Source organism: Macaca nemestrina, chromosome 14, assembly GCF_043159975.1.
Source record: "Macaca nemestrina isolate mMacNem1 chromosome 14, mMacNem.hap1, whole genome shotgun sequence".
Lineage (NCBI taxonomy): Eukaryota > Metazoa > Chordata > Mammalia > Primates > Cercopithecidae > Macaca > Macaca nemestrina.
This window is the reverse complement of record NC_092138.1, coordinates 50,126,661-50,146,218: the sequence shown is the minus strand read 5'-3', so window position 1 is coordinate 50,146,218 and position 19,558 is coordinate 50,126,661. Positions and strand designations below refer to the sequence as shown.

Sequence of the window (19,558 nt, the reverse complement as noted above, 5' to 3'; positions counted from 1 at the left end):
CCCTAAGAATGCTGTAAATCATGTGTGCTATTGCTGTAATTGAACAGTGTGGATCTGGACCCTCATTAACTTGTCTGTAGGAAGAGAAAATTGAAGAGAGAGAGGAAGAGGCTGAGGAGAAGACCTTTACCGGTGCTGTCCTGAGCTGCCATTGTTGAAGGACATCCTGTGAGCTAATTTCAGTCCCATTAAAAAAAAAAAAAAATCTATTTAGTGATTAGTAACCAGTGGATAAGAGTAGAAAGCCCAAGTGAATAAAGGCCATAAATACTGAAGTCTTTGGGATAACAGCCTGTAAAACTGTCAAAAACCATTGCTTAAGTGACAAAAGATAGCCTGAAGTAATAAGAATGTTAGCTCACCGGGCAATACTACATATTCATGAATGAGGAGACGTAATTTAGTTTTCTTCAAAAATAGAGATTCTTCTTGAATCCAGTACCTGCCCCACTTTGTTTATTTATTTGTTTTGGATGGTGTCTATTTGTTTTAAATTTATGGTTAACTGCTTTTGCTAGTAAGAGTCATGATGCCTGTTTAAAGATAGCTTCGTTTCCAAAAGTAGGACTCTGATTTCTGAAACTTCTGTTTAGATCCATCAAGATCTACTTACTTGTTAAGAATGTTAAGCCTAACTGGAGTGAATGGGTGAGTATGTGTGTGTGTGTGTATTTTTAAAAGGCAGATGGTTAGGAATTAGATGCTGACAAATTCCTTCTTATTGTTTTTAAATTAAAATCTAAAGTTTGTAATTCTTAAATATTTCCCCCTAAGGGGAAAAATTAAGTAAATAAAAACAGAAGAAAGTTGTCTATATTGCAAACTGTTTTGTTATTCCTGCACCATAGTGAGATTCAAATGATTAAAGTCTTACCAGCCAGTAATTTAGATTTGCTTTTAGAGCTAGAGAAAATTCAAGATGATGAATCCAGTGTCTTTATTCTAAACTCCAATTGTTCTCACTATGATGATGATTTGGGGGCTTTTGAGTGATAATCTAAATTCTGTGTTCTTTAGTTTTGTGGTATAACCTCTAAATCCCAAATGTATGTTTTAGAGATGGGACTTCAGTGTATTTAAAGTGTTATGCTTCTTCAAGTGAGAGAATTTTATCAAGTTAGAGTATTTGCTTTTCAACGTCCAGGCTGTGAGAACTAGAGGTGTCATTCATTTGAAGGGAGCAGATGTTAAAGGTTCTTGCCCCTGCCTCCCTAATCCCAAATACCCTTGAAGAAGAGAAACGTTCTGTTACCCAAATAGGCATCTTTCTGATGGTGAGAAAAGGCGGTAAAAGGCAGTAAATCTGCCTTCTCATTATGAAGTGCAACAATAGATTGATTTATGAAGAAAAGCAACTGTTAGGCTTATATAAGATGTGTGCATGGAAATGCAGGTTCCTTTAGAGCCTTATAAGCAGCAGCATTCCTCCTATTCTGGACAGGAATCTAATATTACTAATAAGGAATATGTGATTCTGAATACCACATTTGTAAAGGGGCTACATTGAGAACAAAACAAAAGAATCTATCTCCTAATGTTTTCACATGAGACCTGTCTTGTAAATGTAACATGTTTTTGCTATTTTAGTTCATTTTCATTAAGATAGAGGGACTTCTTAAAATAATTATATTTTTACAAACTTTTTATTAGGACTTAACATTTTAAATAGAAGTGAATGTAAATATAGTACATTTAGACTGATTATAAACAATTTCACTTAATATTGTATAATTTTCTGTAAACACTATAAAAGTAAACTCTAAAATAGAGCCACAAACAATTTCAAATTTCTAGGGGGATTATGTAAAGTATTCTGTGTTGGGTTTTTCAGAAAATCTATGTGCACTTTAAAATCTTTTAAATAAGTTTTTGTTACCTCCTCTTCAATAAGGAACTGTTTACAATATAAATATAAAAAGTAAACTTGTAAGCTTTTAGTTTGATTTTTATTATAAAATACTGTAAAATGGCAAAAATCTGGATACACTCTGTGTGAGTTGTAATGAGACTGTTCTGTTTATTTAGCATGTATCACTCCAGAACTTGAAATCATGTGATATAAATAAGATTTGAGCAGGTAAATTACAGAATTAAAACTTATAGAGTTGGTATTACAGCTCCTCTCTCCCTGTAAACCTGTATCCCCAATATATGTACATTTCCAAATTATAGTAAGCCAACATATTATGTACAAGAATAAGTTATGCTACACTTTCATATTATGTACAAGAAAACACATACAAAAAATTGAAAATTTAAAAGTAAAAGACTAATGTGAAAAGAGGTCTTGTTATTTTCTTTTACTACTATGGATTATCTTACACACATCTATGTAAACATACGTGCACATAGCCACATCCAAAGAACGATGGAGTTCCTTGATCTAGATAGAGGAAAGAGCTCCAGTATTCTAATTCTAGTAGGAAGATACAAGGCTTGTAAAGAAATAACCCTTGCAACTATCCATAGTCTTTGTTTTATAAGCTGATAATGAGAAAATGTTGCATTTTTGACCTGGTGAAGATGAGGTAGTCTTAAGTCAACACTTTTTCCCTAATGGATTTTGGTTATATTAAAAGTCAAACTACCATGGACGTAAGTTCTTAGCAAATAAAATAAACTTTTAATGTCACTGCCATGATAGTAAATCCAGGTTTCACATTTAATCGGGAAAATACTGTAAGATAGTCCAAAGATTAAAATTAATACTTCTTGACATCTGTGTAAATCTGTAAAGATTATATTGGTGTCAATCAAATGCTTTATGAACATTTTAAAGTAACTCATTTTTTAAAAAAGTTAATAAGGAAATGTAGTTAAATGTCTTGTCAAAATAATCTCTTCAGATATATCTGTTTTAGTTATTTCATTATCACGTTTGTTTCCTGAATTCATTCTATTTAATTTACTTTAATACTTTTTTATAATCCAAAATATACTTTAATCTTTATAATCCAATACTGAGCCCTACAGCCATAATGTACTTTTTATGACTTTGTTGAATTCAGTGTTCAGTTCAATGTTGCCGTTATAAATGTTGAGAAGACAAAAGTGATTTTCCACTATTTTAAGTTTCTTATGCTCTGCACAGGAGGGTTATTTCACAAGTAACTGAATAGTTCTGAATATAATTTCAAGATCTCATTGTAAACTGATAAGTAGTGGTGTTTCGATGTTCATTGGTCAACTCCACTAACAATTAATTCTGGGGCAGTTCTATCAGGAAACTTTTTCCTTCCTATTTCTCTTCTGTGAGGAATTACAGCTCTGAGCACTCTCACTTGTGACATTCTTTCTCTACCCATCACTCTCAAAACACACAAAAGAGAAAGAAAAAAAACACAGCTAAAAGATATGTCTTTGGCATCACAACTAAGTGGTGTAGTTAAAGGTCAGTTGTGAAATTCAGTTTCTATACATGTGATCTTTGCTCAAAAATAGTACTGTGCTTATAGGTGGTGTGACTGTAAGTGGTCTGTTTTCAGATGATTTCTCATTCTCAAAGCTCTTACCAAGGATTCTTCAGCCAGTGATCTTAGAACACATCTTGCAACAACTGAATGTTTTGAAAGAGCACATGTTCTGGCTACAATAGTAGCAGCCTTTCAAGTACAAATGGTGATGAGAGATAAAAGACTTGAGGCTCTTCTGCTTAAAAGGGAGGAAGCTGAAAGAAAATGATAGCCATCCCTACATGTGGAAAAGGGTCTTATGGAGAGATTTATAGACCCTTGCTCCCCAAGGCCATTTTATTTCCTAATGACATTTTCTATTCTCAGACAAGTAGTGATAAGTCCAAATGACAGCATTTAATAATAATAGTAAAGATAATGATAATAATGAAGAAAGTAAATGCAATTGTAAAAACAGGCACCTCAATACAAGCCAGTTATCTTGGCATCCAGGGTGATTTTGTATCTGTAAGTTGAAAATATAACAGAAATAAGGATGTTTCCTGTTTTGCTAACAGTTGAGAGGGTAATTCTTAGGATCTTGCTCTATCACCAGAAAATGATGGGTATCACAATTGCTTTTGATAACATAAGAACCCCAGAGGCTAAATATGATTCTAATCTAACATCAAACTCATTCAAGTTGTCATAATACAAATGGAGAGCATCTACTAAAAAGAGCTGTAGAGTCTTCTCTGTGGTTACAGACTTGAGTAAGTGTCTGGCAATAAAGGTTGCACTCTAGTGTCCTTTCCCCAGTTCCACCTTGTTTTGAAAGAAGGAGCTGTTAACAGGTTATTTAAAGCATTAAATGGTATTTTTTTTCTTGGATATTATGGGATTTGTATTGAAGAGTTAGGAAAATTGGGTAGATCACTTGAAGGTAAATAAAATATATGATTGTACTGTGTTGCCTGATGTACTCATTGGTCCTATTAATGCCAGTCTCAAGAGGATTAGGGTAGTTCAGAGAAGAAACTTCCTGTTTTACTTTACAAAGCTTACTGAAGACTGGGCGCAGTGGTTCACGCCTGTAATCCCAGCATTTTGGGAGGCCGAGGCGGGCAGATTGTGAGGTCAGGAGATCGAGACCATCTTGGTTAACACGATGAAACCCCATCTCTACTAAAAATACAAAAAATTAGCCGGGCATGGTGGTGGGCGTCTGTAGTCCCAGCTACTCAGGAGACTGAGGCAGGAGAATGGTGTGAACCTGGGAGGCGGAGCTTGCAGTGAGCCGAGATCACGCCACTGCACTCCATCCAGCCTGGGAGACAGAACGAGACTCCGTCTCAAAAAAAAAAAAAAAAAAAAGCTTACTGAAATAGCGAAGTTCCTAGCCAGGATTCGTTGTAATATTGATTGGACAAATGTTAGAAGCAATGGATCAGACACATTAACTCCCCTGGGATGAAGTGTTTTGTTTTCCCACTGGTTTGCTTTGGGGGTGGATCAGAAGATGTACCTTGGGGACAAAGGATATTCCTTACATATTCTGTAGTGACAAAACTTTGTTCCCTGTCCCTAATTTATAAAAGGGTGTTAGTGTGTTCAGAATACTGCTTTAAATTAATTGTACTTTTTCAAAGTTAATAGTTGCAGTACAAAGAGCATTGGACTAGAAGTCAGAAAATCCGGTTTTAATTCACCTAAATATTACCCCTGGTCACTTAATCTTACTGTGTGCTTCAGTTTTACCATATGAGAAATACTGATCTAAAATGCACCCTGCTATCTTAGCTTGGGCTGCCATAACAAAATACCATAGACTGGGTGTCTTAAGCAACAGGAATTTATTTCTTGCAGTTAGTTTTAAAGGCTGGGAAGTCCAACAAGGAACCTGGTAAGGTCTCTCTTCCTGGATTGCAGATGGCTGCCTCCTTGCTGTGTCCTCACATAGTAAGAAAAAAAAGAAGCAAGCTCTTTGGTGTCTGTTCTTACAAGGACACCAATTCCATCAAGAGAGCCCTACATTCATGACCTCATTTTAAACCTAATTACCTTCCAAAGGTCTTCAAATACTATCGTATTGGGACATTGGGGATTAGGGCTTCAACATGTGAATTTTGGGGTAGAGGGGGCATAATTCAATCCATATCACTCACCTTACTAGTGGTAGTGCAAATGAAATAAGGAATATGATAGAGCTACACAAAAATACATTATGAGGTTAGAGTTACTGATGTTTGTTCAATCTCATTTTTATGTATCTTTTTATATAACAAAGTTTTGTTCTTTTAGCATGTTTTTGAAGCAGTTACTAATGTAAAACTAAATGAAAACAAAATTTCTCTTGATTCTGGCTTTTAATAATTCACTAGTGTATAGCTTGTTAGGTCAACATAACTGGAATATTGTTTTATCACTTTTCAGTACTTCTTTGTTTAAATTTGGCCTTACCTTTTATTGACATAGCTATCTCAATATTTTACCCATTAATGGGAATTGGTAAGATAGATTTCACTCATCTGATGGAAATCATTTTTCCACAATTGTTTGGCATGGATGTTACATCTTTTATTTTGAGACAGAGTCTTGTCACCCAAACTGGAGTGCAGTGGCATAGCTGTAGCTCACTGCAGCCTCAAACTCCTGGGCTCAGGGGATCCTCCTGCCTCAGCCTCCCAAGTAGTTGGGACTATAGGGACACTTCATCAAGCCTGGCTAATATTTTTATTTTTTGTAGAGATGGGGATCTCACTATGTTGCCCAGGCTGGTCTTAAACTAATGGCTTCAAGCAATCTTCCTGCCTTGGCCTCTCAAAGTGCTGGGATTACAGGCATGTGCCGCTGCACCTAGCCTGTTATGTTATTTTTAAAAATGTATATTTAAAAATTGAGTGAATTATTTTCAGTTTCTTACAGAGGAGAAACTAAATGAAGTGGACTTTTAAGTGTTTTTTTTTTATGTTAAGCAAAAAGAAAAGCTGTATAATGTGTATGTGTAAGATGATTTTTTTTTTAATGAAAGAAGGACCAAAACTGTGAGAAGAACCTAGTACTTCAGTCAGGCATGATGAAAATTGAACGGAGAAGTAAATAAAGTGTCTTATATTTGTATTTTCTTCTTTTGTTAGTATTCATCCACAGTCTTTCTGGATATTTGTGAAAGAAGAGATAATCTTTATAGCAGGCTATAGGTGTTCTGTTTCCAGGTGAGGTTTACATTTTATGAAAAGTTACATTTTCATAATGTAACTAATGAGGTTACATTTTATGAAATGTGTAGCAATGTGTCTGAAATAATTTCTGTTTAACTAGTTATACTGTATTCTTTCCTTTTTCACTATTTTTATTTTGATAGCTTTAAAGATCAAGTCACCAGAATTCTGTTCATAAATATAGTTGCCCATTAGAAAAGACAGAACTACTTCTGACATCTGTTACCTAAGGAGGAAGTGTGCTCTCAGTACAGGATCAGTGCCAGCTTATGCAGGCCTTCTCCTGTGATCCACCTTGACAGGTGCTCTCTTTTGAAACACTTCTAGTTGTAAACATGTGGTTTTTCTTACTTGTCTTGGACAAAAGTAATACGCTGTAGAAAATCCATTACAAAATGATTTTGCACAGCCATTTAATGTTGAAGATTGCATTGCAAATCCTGGTAGGCCCATTGTTTTGGTAGTAAAGATATATCTTGTTTTAGGCAGTAGAGGAGTATGTGACCTATTGTAAATAATAGTAACAACCAAATGTTGATTAGCTACCATTAGAACAGCAGTGTGCTAGGTGTTTTCACTTTATTATATCAATTTAAGATAATCACTTCTATATGTGGTTCAGTGCCCTCACTCTATGAGCAAACTAATGTTTAAGCAATCTTCCCCAAAATATACTATCAAGCAGTAGAATTAAGATACTTAAGCATATGTAGGCATACCTTTGAGACACTGCAGGTTAGGTTCCAGACAACTGTAATAAAGCAAATAGCACAATAAAAGTAGGCATGTGAAGTTTTTGGTTTCCCAGTACATATAAAAGTTATATTTCTACTATATCATAATCTATTAAGTGTGACAGTATACATTACCTTATTAAAAATACCTTGTTGCCAAAAATGCTTATGATTATCTGGGCCTTCAGCTAGTCATAGTCTTTTTGCTGGTAGAAGTTCTCACCCAGATGCTGATGACTACTGATCGATTAGGGTGCTGAAGATATGAGTGGCTGTGGTAATTTTTGAAAATAAGACAATGCAGGCCAGATGCAGTGGCTCACGCCTGTAATCCCAGCACTTTGGGAGGCCAAGGCGGGTGGATCATGAGGTCAGGAGATTGAGACCATCCTGGCTAACACATCTCTACTAAACCCCATCTCTACTAAAAATACCAAAAAAAAAAAAAAAAAATTAGCCAGGCGTGGTGGCAGGTGTCTGTAGTCCCAGCTACTTAGGAGGCTGAGGCAGGAGAATGGCGTGAACGAGCTTGCAGTGAGCCAAGATGGCGCCACTGCACTCCAGCCTGGGTGACAGAGTGAGACTCTGTCTGAGAGAGAGAGAGAGAGAGAAAGAAAATAAGACAATGCAGTTTGCTGCATGGATTGACTCTTACTTTTGCAAAAGATTTATCTGTAGCATGTGAGGTTGTTTCATCACACAGTAGAACTTTTAGAATTGGACTCAATTCTTTCAAACCCTGCCACTGCTTTATCGACGAAATTCATATAATATTCTAAATTCTTTATTGTCATTTCAACAATGTTCCTAGCTTTTTCACCAGGAGTAGATTCCATCTCAAGAACCAGTTTCTTTGCTCATCCATAAGCAGCAACTCCTCATCTGTTCAAATGTTATGAGATTGCAGAAATTCAGTCACGTCTTTAGACTTCACTTCTAATTCTAGTTCTCTTGCTGTTTCCACCACATCTGCAGTGACTTCCTCCACTAAAGTCTTGAACCCCTCGAAGTCATCCATGAAGGTTGAATTCAGCTTTTTCTAAACTCCTTTTAATGTTCATATTTTGATCTTCTCTTGTGAATCAGGAATGTTCATAATGGCATCTAGAATAGTGAATCCTTTTCCAGAAGGTTTTTTATTTACTTTGCTCAGATACATCAGAGGAATCACTATCTATGGCAGCTATAGCCTTACAAAATGTATTTCTTAATAACAAAACTTGAAAGCCAAAATTACTTCTTGATTCATGAGCTACAGAATAGATGTGTTAGCAGGCATGAAAACAATGTTAATCTCCTTGTACATCTCCAGCAGAGCTTCAGGTGACCAGATACATTGTCAATGAGCAATAATATTTTGAAAGGGATCTTTTATTCTGAGTAGTATGTCTCAACAGTGGGCTCAAACTATTCAGTAAACCATGCTGTAGACAGATGTGCTGTCATCCAGGTTTTGTTGTTCCATTCCTATAGCGCAGACAAAGTATATTTATCATAATTCTTAAGGGCCCTAGGACATTTTCAGAATAATAAATGAGCATTAGCTTCAACTTAAATTCACCAGTTGTATTAGCCTCTAAAAGAGTGTCAGCCTGTCCTTTGAAACTTTGAAGCCAGGCCTTGACTTCTCTCTAGCTGTGAAAGCTCTAGATGGCATCTTGTTCCAGTAGAAGGCTGTTTCATCTACACAGAAAATCTGTTTGTTGTTGCCACCTTCATCAATGTTGTTAGCTAGATCTTCTGGATAACTTGCTGCAGCTTCTATATCAGCTCTTGCTGCTTCAACTTGCACTTTGATGTTACAGAGATGGCTTATTTCCCTAAACCTTATGAACCAACCTTTACTAGCATCAAACTTTTCGTCTGCAGCTTCCTCACCTCTCAGATTTTATAAAATTAGAATTAGGGCCTTGCTCTGGATTAGGCTTTGGTTTAAGGGAGTATTGTGGCTGGTGTAATCTTATATCCAGACCACTACAGCTTTCTCCATATCAACAAAAAGCCTGTTTTGCTTCCTTATCATTCATGAGTTCACTGGAGTAGCACTTTTAATTCCATTCAAGAACTTTTCCTTTGCATTCACAACTTGGCTAAATATTTGGTGCAAGAAACCTAGCATTTGACCTATCACCTCTCCACATGCCTTTCTCACTAAGCCTAATCATTTGTAGCTTTGATTTAAAGTGAGAAATGTGTCTGGGTGCAGTGGCTTATGCTTGTAATCCCAGCACTTTGGGAGGCCAAGGCGGGTGGATCACCTGAGGTCAGGAGTTTGAGACCAGCCTGGCTAACATGGTGAAACCCCATCTCTACCAAAAATATACAAATTAGCTAGGCTTATTGGTGCATGCCTGTAGTCCCAGCTACATCGGAGTCTGGGGCAGGAGAATGGCTTGAACCTGGAAGGCGGAGGTTGCAGGGAGTTGACATCATGCCATTGCACTCCAGCCTGGGCAATGAGAGTGAAACTCCATCTCAAAAAAAAAAAAAAAAGAGAGAGAGATGTGTGACTCTGCCTTTCATTTGAACATTTAGAGGCCATTGTAGGATTATTAATTGGCCTAATTTCAATATTATTGTATCTCAGGGAATAGGGAGGCCCAAGGAGAAGGAGGGAGTTGGGGATTGACAGGTTGGTAGAGCAGTTAGACATACACAACATTTATTAAGTTTGCTATCTTACATGGACGCGGTGTGTGGTGCCCCCAAAGCAATTACAATAGTAGCATCAAAGATCACTGACCTCAGATCACCGTAACAGGTATAATAATAATGAAAAAGTTTGAAATGTTGCAAGAATTTCCAATATGTGTGCAGAGACATGAAGTGAACACAAATTGTTGGCAAAATGGCAATGATGAAACAAAGGATGTCTGTACTTTTATCACTGTGGAACATACCATTGAAAGAAACTACATGCATAGTGTTTCATTACCCAGTAGGTCAGGTAAGCATGTGGTTAGAGGATCAGCAAGAAGAAGTAAGACATTTTTCTAGTGGGGAGATTTTTGATATTTTAAAAACAAGTGTTGTATTAGTGAGCAAGGGGGAAAAATCAGAACCTCATTGGACTTCTCTGAATTTTTGATTTAGCATTCACACATGTGCACGCCCTCACATGCACACAGACACAGACACATATTTAAAATGTTTCTTACGGGGTAGGGTGGGGAAAGGAGAATATTATATCTTGGCAATCCTTAGGGCCTGTAAAGATCTTCATGTAGCCCTGTTTATGATGATTGTTTTTTGTGTGTAAAGCAAGTGACCTTCTTTAGTTTACATAATCATCCTTGGTTTGTGTTTGGAAGATAAATATGACATTTTAAAATTAAAATACATAACTCACAGTGAACTGCAATTCTGTTGGTTGGACTTGATGAAATGTAAGACAGTGTCAGCCTCCTCTAGTGTCAGAGTGGCTCTTTGAGCAGTTAACATGCAGGTGAATTCTGTACTAGGCAGATTAAGTTAGTTTAAGGTGTCTCCACCACAACATGGTTGTACACGTTTCATAAATGTTTTCATTGAGTGGCAATTGTATTCTCTCAGACTGCCTCTGGATAAGTCTATTTTTCTTTCTAATTTTCTCATGATGTATATACTCATGCTTTCTTAAATTTAAAATTCTTTCAAAAATGTGTTTGTATGTGTGTATTTAGGGAAGAAAGGCAAACTAATATAGAATCAGCGGCCTCATCCTGTAGTTTTCATCAGTATCTCTTGTGAGCTTTTTATAAACATGCCTGGATCTCCACTATCAACCTATTAAATCAGAATCTCATCATATATAGGCTTCTCCCAGCTAATTCTGTTGAATTTCTGTGATTATCAGTCTCTGGGTCCTCGATCAGTGGTTCTCATCAGCGTGGTTGGTCCCTGGACCTGCAGCATCATCATTACCTGTGATGTTGTATAAATTCCAGGGTCCGGTCCACTCACCCATGTCCCTCAATCTGCTGAATCTGTAACTCCTGGGTGGGGCAGCAGGCTGTGTTTTAACAAGTCCTCCTGTGGTTCTATTGTCCACAAAAGTGTGAGATTCACTGCCTTAGATAATTTTAAAGGTCTTATCTTCCACAAATGCTTGTTCTGTCCTGACTACTAAAAGCTTTCAGGACATTGCTTTGTTACCCACTCTTCAGCATTTTATCCTTTTTTATCCAGCTTTTTTGCTTTAAACTTTCTACTTTAATGTCCTTGTAGAATTAATGTCTTTTTTTGTAAAACTTCTCAAATAGTTTGTGGCAGAGGCAAGGTCTTAATCATAAATGATGAATAAAAAGCCCTTTTTCCTGTTGTGTTATGTTCCTATTTGTGGGTTTTTTGGTGATCAGCAACTGTGGAATTATTAACCTTATTTATGGGTAAGAAGCTGAAAGAAGTCTGCCTCCTGGTTTGGTTCTGGAATTGACATGATGCTTGAGACAGATGAGTCATGTTTCATGTGAGGTAGTTGGAGAGATGGCCACCATCTTCTCTTGTCATCCTAGCTAATGTCATTCTCAGCAATAGCTCTGGCAGAGTGGCTCCTTTAAGTCCAATACAATGTGAACTGGCCAGGCAGGATGAGGAATTAGAGCTCTCTCAGCTCACTGTAAGGAAACCTCTTTTTCGGCTCCCAGATGGTTTCCAGAGCTATCAAAATAATATCATTTGCAGGCACTTTTCATGGCTGAAAAGAGCAACTTGGAGAGGAAGAGGAGGACTCTGCAAGCCCTGGGAGAAATGTTTTGCAGCTGGGCAGTGCACATAAATGCCAACTGAATGCTCTTTCAGTTATGTAACTCGCCATTGGGGCTCAACAGTAGAAGAGCCACTCGACAGAAATGAAGAGTACCTCACAGAGCATTTGTACTTGTAAACCAACTTTTCTTTGTGACCCACAAACAGCAATGTGTAAGACATTGTGCTACAATCCTCAAGTCAATCTTACAGTGCTGAAGGGTTGGTAGGCCGCCTGCTGCTCATTAGAGATCCTGTCTGGCTCTTTTCCTGCAGAATGAATGGTAGATTGCTGACACCTGCTTTCCCATCAAGCCTGAGGATGTGAATTGTGCATTAGGAATGTCTGAAAGTGTTTCCTTGTGTCCAAGTTGGTAGAGCTTGGTGCTACCTTGGGAGAAGGGGGTGAGAATTCAGTGCTGGAAGGGGAGATGAGAAAAGCAGTGGTGAGAAACAAATATAAACTGAGATTCTCATCCTCATTTAGTGATTTTTGGTTGTGCTCTTAGTTTGTCCTCGAATTTGGTCACCTTGGAGTAAAAAGATTTGTTCTATACTCAGGAAACCTCAAATATTCTCAAATACGTAGTTAAGACTATGAGCATATTAAAATTAGGATGGAAATAAATTTGGTTGTAAGAACATTACTAAGTTATTTTGAAATAAATTTAGCCTTAAATATGTAAAATTCAAGTTTGTTGGTATGATCAGTATCTTTGCACACTTACGTCCATGTGTCTGTTTTGCCTGTCTTTAGCTGCCATGAAGTCTTTCAATAAAACTGTGGCAGACGGTGGAACACAGGGCCTAATGTGCTGTCTTTAGTCACCGATAAAAAGTGCCTCTTGTATGCAATGCATTATGCTAGTACAAGAGGATTACAAGAAGCACAAGACAGATCCCTAATTTTTCAAGTGCTGGCAGTCTACAGACTATCTGGGAGCAAAGACACATCAGAGGCAGTACAATACTGTCATACCTCTAACAAGAAAACATGATACTTCCACTATATTTCAGTGGTTTTGGAGAAGGAAGAGAACTGAATTGGATGATGTGGAACTTTCTGGTTACAAAAGAATAAGGAGAATTCATAGAGAGCAAGAGATTGAGGTGTGTGTATGACACTCTTTCCTTGCCGCTAACAGGTTGTGGAATTAAAGAGAATTTACAAAAAAGAAGAATGGCAACATTTTCCCTTGACTCATTTGGACCTGTCATTTGTGAATATTGGCCTCCATTTGCGAACTGTGGATGGAAAGGGTTAGGGTTGGGTCATGGCCTAGGGCCGCAGTTAAATTAACTGGCTCATAATGTGATTGAACTAATGACCTTAGTCTCATTACCTCTATGTTTTAACCAGTTGAGTCAATCAAACATTACAGAAAGGGTAATCAAGGTATCTCTTAGAAAGAGACCTGTATTTCTCTAATGACCAGTGATGATGAGCTTTTTTTCATATGTTTGTTTGCCGTATGAATGTCTTCTTTTGAAATGCAAATCAAAACCACAATGAGATACCCTCTCAAGCCAGTTAGAATGGCAGTCATTAAAAAGTTAGGAAACAACAGATGCTGGAGAGGATGTGGAGAAATAGGAATGCTTTTGCACTGTTGGTGGGAGTGTAAATTAGTTCAACCATTGTAGAAGACAGTGTGGTGATTCCTCAAGGATCTAGAACCAGAAATACGATTTGATCCAGTAATCACATTATGGGGTATATACCCAAAGGATTATAAATCATTCTACTATAAAGACACATGCACATTTATGTTTATTGCGGCACTATTCACAATAGCAAAGACTTGGAACCAACCCAGATGCCTATCAGTGATAGACTGGATAAAGAACATGTGGGACATATACACCATAGAATACCATGCAGCCATCAAAAGGATGAGTTCATGTGCTTTGCAGGGACATGAATGAAGGTGGAAACCATCATTCTCAGCAAACTATCACAAGAACAGAAAACCAAACACCACATGTTCTCATAAGTAGGAGTTGAACAATGAGAACACATGGACACAGGGAGGGGAACCACACACACCAGGGCCTGTCGGGGTTCAGGGGCTAGGGGAGGGATAGCATTAGGAGGAATACCTAACATAGATGTTGGGTTAATGGGTGCAGTAAACCACCATGGCACATGTATACCTATGTAACAAACTTGCACATTCTGCCCATGTATCCCAAAACTTAAAGTATAATAAAGAAGTATTTTATATCTAAGATGAAAAGAAGGAGACCTGTATAGCAGTAAACATAGGAGTGAAATCAAAGCCAGGCCCTGTTCTCATGTTACACCCAGGTGTTTATCTCTTCATTCTTAAGTTTTTATACTTTTTTCTGCATCCAATAAAAATAAGGTGGGCACAACAAAAGACAACATGACTCTCCTGTGTTAGTAATTTACATAATGAAATGCATCACGGTTTTTGCAGAGGATGGTTTGAGCAACAATACTGTTTTCAACTTTAGATGTGTGGTATCCCATAAATTTATTGATGGTGCCTTTTTATTCTTCTTTAAAGTCTGAACAACCCAGTCCTGCCAGCTCCAGCTCCAGCTCCAGCTCCAGCTTCACACCATCCCAGACCAGGCAACAAGGTATCAACATCTCCTGCAAACTAGGAGACGCTTTTCTCATAAAACATCTTAATGGCACTTTGGGAGGCCGACGCGGGTGGATCACGAGGTCAGGAGGTCAAGACCATCCTGGCTAACATGGTGAAACCCTGTCTCTACTAAAAATACAAAAAATTAGCCAGGCGTGGTGGCACGCACCTGTAGTCCCAGCTACTCAGGGGGCTGAGGCAGGAGAATCCCTTGGACCTGGGAGGCGGAAGTTGCAGTGAGCCAAGATTGCGCCACTGCACTCCAGCCTGGGCGACACAGCGAGACTCCATCTCAAAAAAAAAGAAAAAGAAAAACAAAACATCTTAATGCATTGATTTATCACCTATCTTATACTGTTTTATTATTTGAATCATAACTAGGCTTTTATGCAGTTGTATTTATTTCCCTTAGGAATGCAGTTGAGTATTGTTCTGATGTGCAAGGCAAGGCTCTAGAAATTCCCCTTTTTCCAGTCCCTGCCATCAGATTCTCATTGCTACAAAAGGATTATAGACACAGCCCATCCCAGGGAGTTCCCAAAGGAAATACAATAGCAAAAGCTTTAAGAGGCTTTGACATAGGGAAATAGGTTTTCATTTTTCCTCCTGGACATATTTTTTTCCTACGTGTTAATAGTCTTTTTTTAAAGCAATACTAATTGGCTGTCTTTTAAATATACATTTTTCTTTACTCATGATCAAGTGTTAAATTCAGAACAAAGACATTTAAACTAGAATATTTAACTAATTTTCCATTTTTGTGTATGTGGAAAATCTTCAAATGTACACTGTTTTTTACATGAAAAATGCATAGGTATCAAAGTAGAATTTGTGTTTTAGCATAGTATTGAACATTACCTTTTTCATTGACCACACTGAATTCCTGATGGCCTTGAATGTTTTGAAAAGGATTAAATTGTTGTATGTGTTTGGACTAAGGCTAAGCTTCCAGGAAAAAAATAAAATAAAAGACAGTAATCGTTTTGGCTATTCAGAGGTCTCGTTTCACTGACTTCCAAAGAAATAAGCCCACTACAAAAGCAGAAAAATTTGGGTTTTGCAGAATGTGAGATGGTAGGGAGTCAAGATAGTAATAGCTTAGATATCCCTGTCATAGATGAGACTTTAGGAATTGCCTATTCCAGAATGAAAGTGTCTCTCTTTCTTCATTGTCTTTATAACCTCTTCTGTTAAGATTAAAACTACCTATTTTTTGGTCACATTTAGCCTAGTAAAGTGAAAATAAGCCACACCAGTTTGTGTTTGTGTGTGTGTGTTTTCATTTCTGTCCTGTTCTAGAATAAAATTAGAGTTTGGTTTTTTTCTTTTTCCTGTCTGATGCTGGATACTGTCCTGATTTTTCTGTGTACCTGATTTATTACATGGTCTTATTTATGTTTATACTTGCGGGTATTGTGCCAGTAATTTCTTAAAAAGTAAAATGAAAATTGGCTGCTTAAAATTTCTGCGACAAGACCTTGTGTCCAAGATCAATATGAAGATCAGAGGTAGGATATTACACCATGGAATTGAAATACTTTATAATCTGAACTTGACTGAAATGCTTGCTTGACCTGAAATTGACCTTGAAATAAAAGGAACAGCTAAACCTTAATAGATCAAAAACTACCACACAAAGGCTACATTGCCAAGAACAAGTTACAACCACAGTGATTTATTAATCTCAACTTTTCAATACATGGATTAACCTAACAAAACATTCAATTTACTAATAGATTTTTCTTTTTCTTTTTATGTGTAATTTTTCTTAGGGAAGAAAAATACACAGAAAAAAAATTCCTAGAAAATAGAGATTCTTTAATGAACATTTTGGGAATCTTATGAAAACAATAGTGTTTTGGCAGAGATTGCATTTTAGAAACTATACCAAATTTGCCTTGTAAATTGTATAAATATATGTGATGATTATTTTTAACAAGTCTTCAGTGCTGGTAAGCATCCCCCTGTTTCTAATATGACTAAGTGTGTTTGAGTATATGTTTGATTGTCTGTGGTTCATTGTCATTACTCAGGTCCTTTGAGGTCTATAATGAAAGATCTGCATTCCGATGACAATGAGGAGGAATCAGATGAAGTGGAGGATAACGACAATGACTCTGAAATGGAGAGACCTGTAAATAGAGGAGGCAGCCGAAGTCGCAGGTGAGTGTCTTGGAAGGAAAGGGGTTGCCTGTGATGAAGTCAGACTCTCACAAGCCCTGCTGGGATGATCACAGCAAAGGTGTGAAACACCAAAAATGGCAGTAGATGGTCACATTCATTTGATGCAGGGTCTCCTTGGCATGCCTACACCTGCTTTACAGGGAACTATTTCTCCTTTTTCTCAGAAAGAGACTTTTCCTCTAAAAATTTTATAGGAAAAAGTCACATTAGATGTCCTTGTCCTTGGAAATGTATGCCAAGTGGCATGACTGACTGTTGAACTAAAGTCTGTTTTCATTTAAAGAGTTTGTGTCGATCGACTGCTGGAGATATTCTCAGAATTTAAAGAAATGTGTTTGCTGATGGTAGTTAGAAATACATAATTGGCTCTAGCGAATTATGTGTGTGACCTAATTAAAACTAGGATCACCTATGTGTTTTCCAAAAAATAAATTCCTTTTAAGTGTGCTGACAATTAGGTGCCTTAAGTAGCTTTAATGCTGTGAGGCATAATTCTGTGTTATAAGATGGTAATTCATGTGACTTATAATTAATAGTCAACTTGAAATTGCCCTGAGGATTTTATTTCTTTATCATGAGGAAAACAAATAGGCATGCTTACTTTAATTTGTCTTGAGTGGAAAAAATACAATCTACTTGAACTTAAAATCCAATTACATTTATAATATATTGCATTAAATCTTTCCCTGTTATCCATTACTATGTAGAAGACCCTAAGATTCAAAAAAAAAAAAAAAAAAAAATGCAGTCTTAACCCAAGCTAGAGAGGATGATTCCTAATTGCCAATGCTTTATCCTCTGAGAAGAGCCTCCTTAGGGTGTGTGCCAAATCAGATACCTCAGTGACTGTTTTTTATGGTCGTATTCAACCCCTGTTTCTCTCCTTGTCTCTCAGACTTACCTGTCAGCATTCCTTTTAAATAGGAGAATATAACCTCTTTAATATGACCATGGCCTTATAACATTTCCCTTTAGAAGTCTTTTGTCGGATAAAAAGGAAACTAGTAGGGGAAAAAGACCTCAAAATGACTGAAACTTAAAGTAGCTTACTTATGGCCGGGCGCGGTGGCTCAAGCCTGTAATCCCAGCACTTTGGGAGGCCGAGACGGGCGGATCACGAGGTCAGGAGATCGAGACCATCCTGGTTAACACGGTGAAACCCCGTCTCTACTAAAAAATACAAAAAACTAGCCGGCCGAGGTGGCGGACGCCTGTAGTCCCAGCTACTCGGGAGGCGGAGGCAGGAGAATGGCGTGAACCCGGTAGGCGGAGCTTGCAGTGAGCTGAGATCCGGCCACTGCACTCCAGCCTGGGTGACAGCGCGAGACTCCGTCTCAAAAAAAAAAAAAAAAAAAGTAGCTTACTTATACCAACCAAAATCCTGACCACTGGCTGCTCTCAAATTTAGCTGATGAAAACTGCGTGACTTATTTAGATGATTTCCCAAGTTGTTATTTAGAAGATCTGGATATTCTATGATTAGTTGCTGCCCACCTACTTATTGCTTCAACCCCTGAGTCCGTGTGGTCATCGTATAGGCTTGTGAGTCATCTGATATAGATATACATTGTGGCGGCTGCTTTTCTTGTTCCCCGCCTGACATGTGCTGTGTTAGCATGGCAGTGCCAGTGTAACATTTGATCTTCACTGCACTTGTGAAGTCTCAACTGTTTAATCAGTTTAAATACTCAGCCTTCCACTTCACTCAAGAAGCATTTTAAAACAGCGCTTCAACTGAACACTTCATTAATGTAATTTAGTTAAGAAAAACAAGTTCTATCAGTTTTTGCTAAAAGGATGTCCCAGTGTATCCTTTTCATTTCCTATCTTGTATCTTGTCTGTCTGAATACATTATAGAGCTAGAATGTGATTGCCTATTCAGAGTGAAAGAAAAACTATCCTGATTTCTAAAACAGTTTCTGTTTCTGAGAAGCATATTACATTAGGTGCTATATAACCAGAGAGATGGGGAACAAACACTGAAAGAGGACATCTCTGAGGGAGGACTACATTCAGCACGGTAGAATAAAGAAATCTCTCCTATTGTGGATAAAAGAAAATTCCATTTTCTTCTGAAAAGAAAAAATGGGGAGGAAGTGGTGTGTATTGTCTTTGCTTGTTTAATTTTTAAAAGATATCATTGTAGTTTTCCAAATCAGTTATTCCAAACATACCATTTCTTTGTGTTGTTGTAGCGGATTTCCAATGAATTGTTGTATCAGTGTTGAGAACTGGAGACAGCCTTGAATAATGACACAGTAGAAATGATTGGTAGTGGTTCTAGCATGCCGGGCTCCACATGTTCAATCCTTAGATGTCACTCTGTGCTGTCAGTGGTGCAGGGCTGTTTTCCACATTCTTTATGAAGTTTCATTTATGTAGTTGCTTCTTCCCCTGCAGCGTGTATTCTAGACACGTTTGTAACTTTTTCATCTGTAACAGAGAGAAGGAAGGGAAAATAAAGGTAGTAATCTACACACTGTCTTAATTTTGCTGACCTTCTGTAAGCTTGAGTAGCATGCTTGATCATAGTAGGTGCGTAGAGCAGGAGAAGGGAGATGAATGAATAAATGACCCCAGTAAAGTATAATAACTGAGCACTAGCTTTGGGCCACATTGCTTGTATTTGAATTCCAGAGCCACCATTTTTACTTGTTACCCTAGATGAGTGACCCAGTCTTTCTAA

At 37.5% G+C, this 19,558-nt stretch overlaps 1 protein-coding gene across 2 annotated transcripts in view; it reads left to right on the top strand.

Moving 5' to 3' along the window:
• LOC105465880 (MLLT3 super elongation complex subunit) overlaps positions 1-19,558 on the top strand; it is a 285,870-nt gene that overhangs the window by 249,416 nt on the left and 16,896 nt on the right. For both annotated transcript variants that reach the window (XM_011714534.3, XM_011714535.3), the window contains exons 6-7: positions 14,604-14,679; positions 16,721-16,850. In XM_011714534.3, the coding sequence (XP_011712836.2) occupies positions 14,604-14,679; positions 16,721-16,850 (206 nt within the window). The remainder of the gene's footprint in view (positions 1-14,603; positions 14,680-16,720; positions 16,851-19,558) is intronic.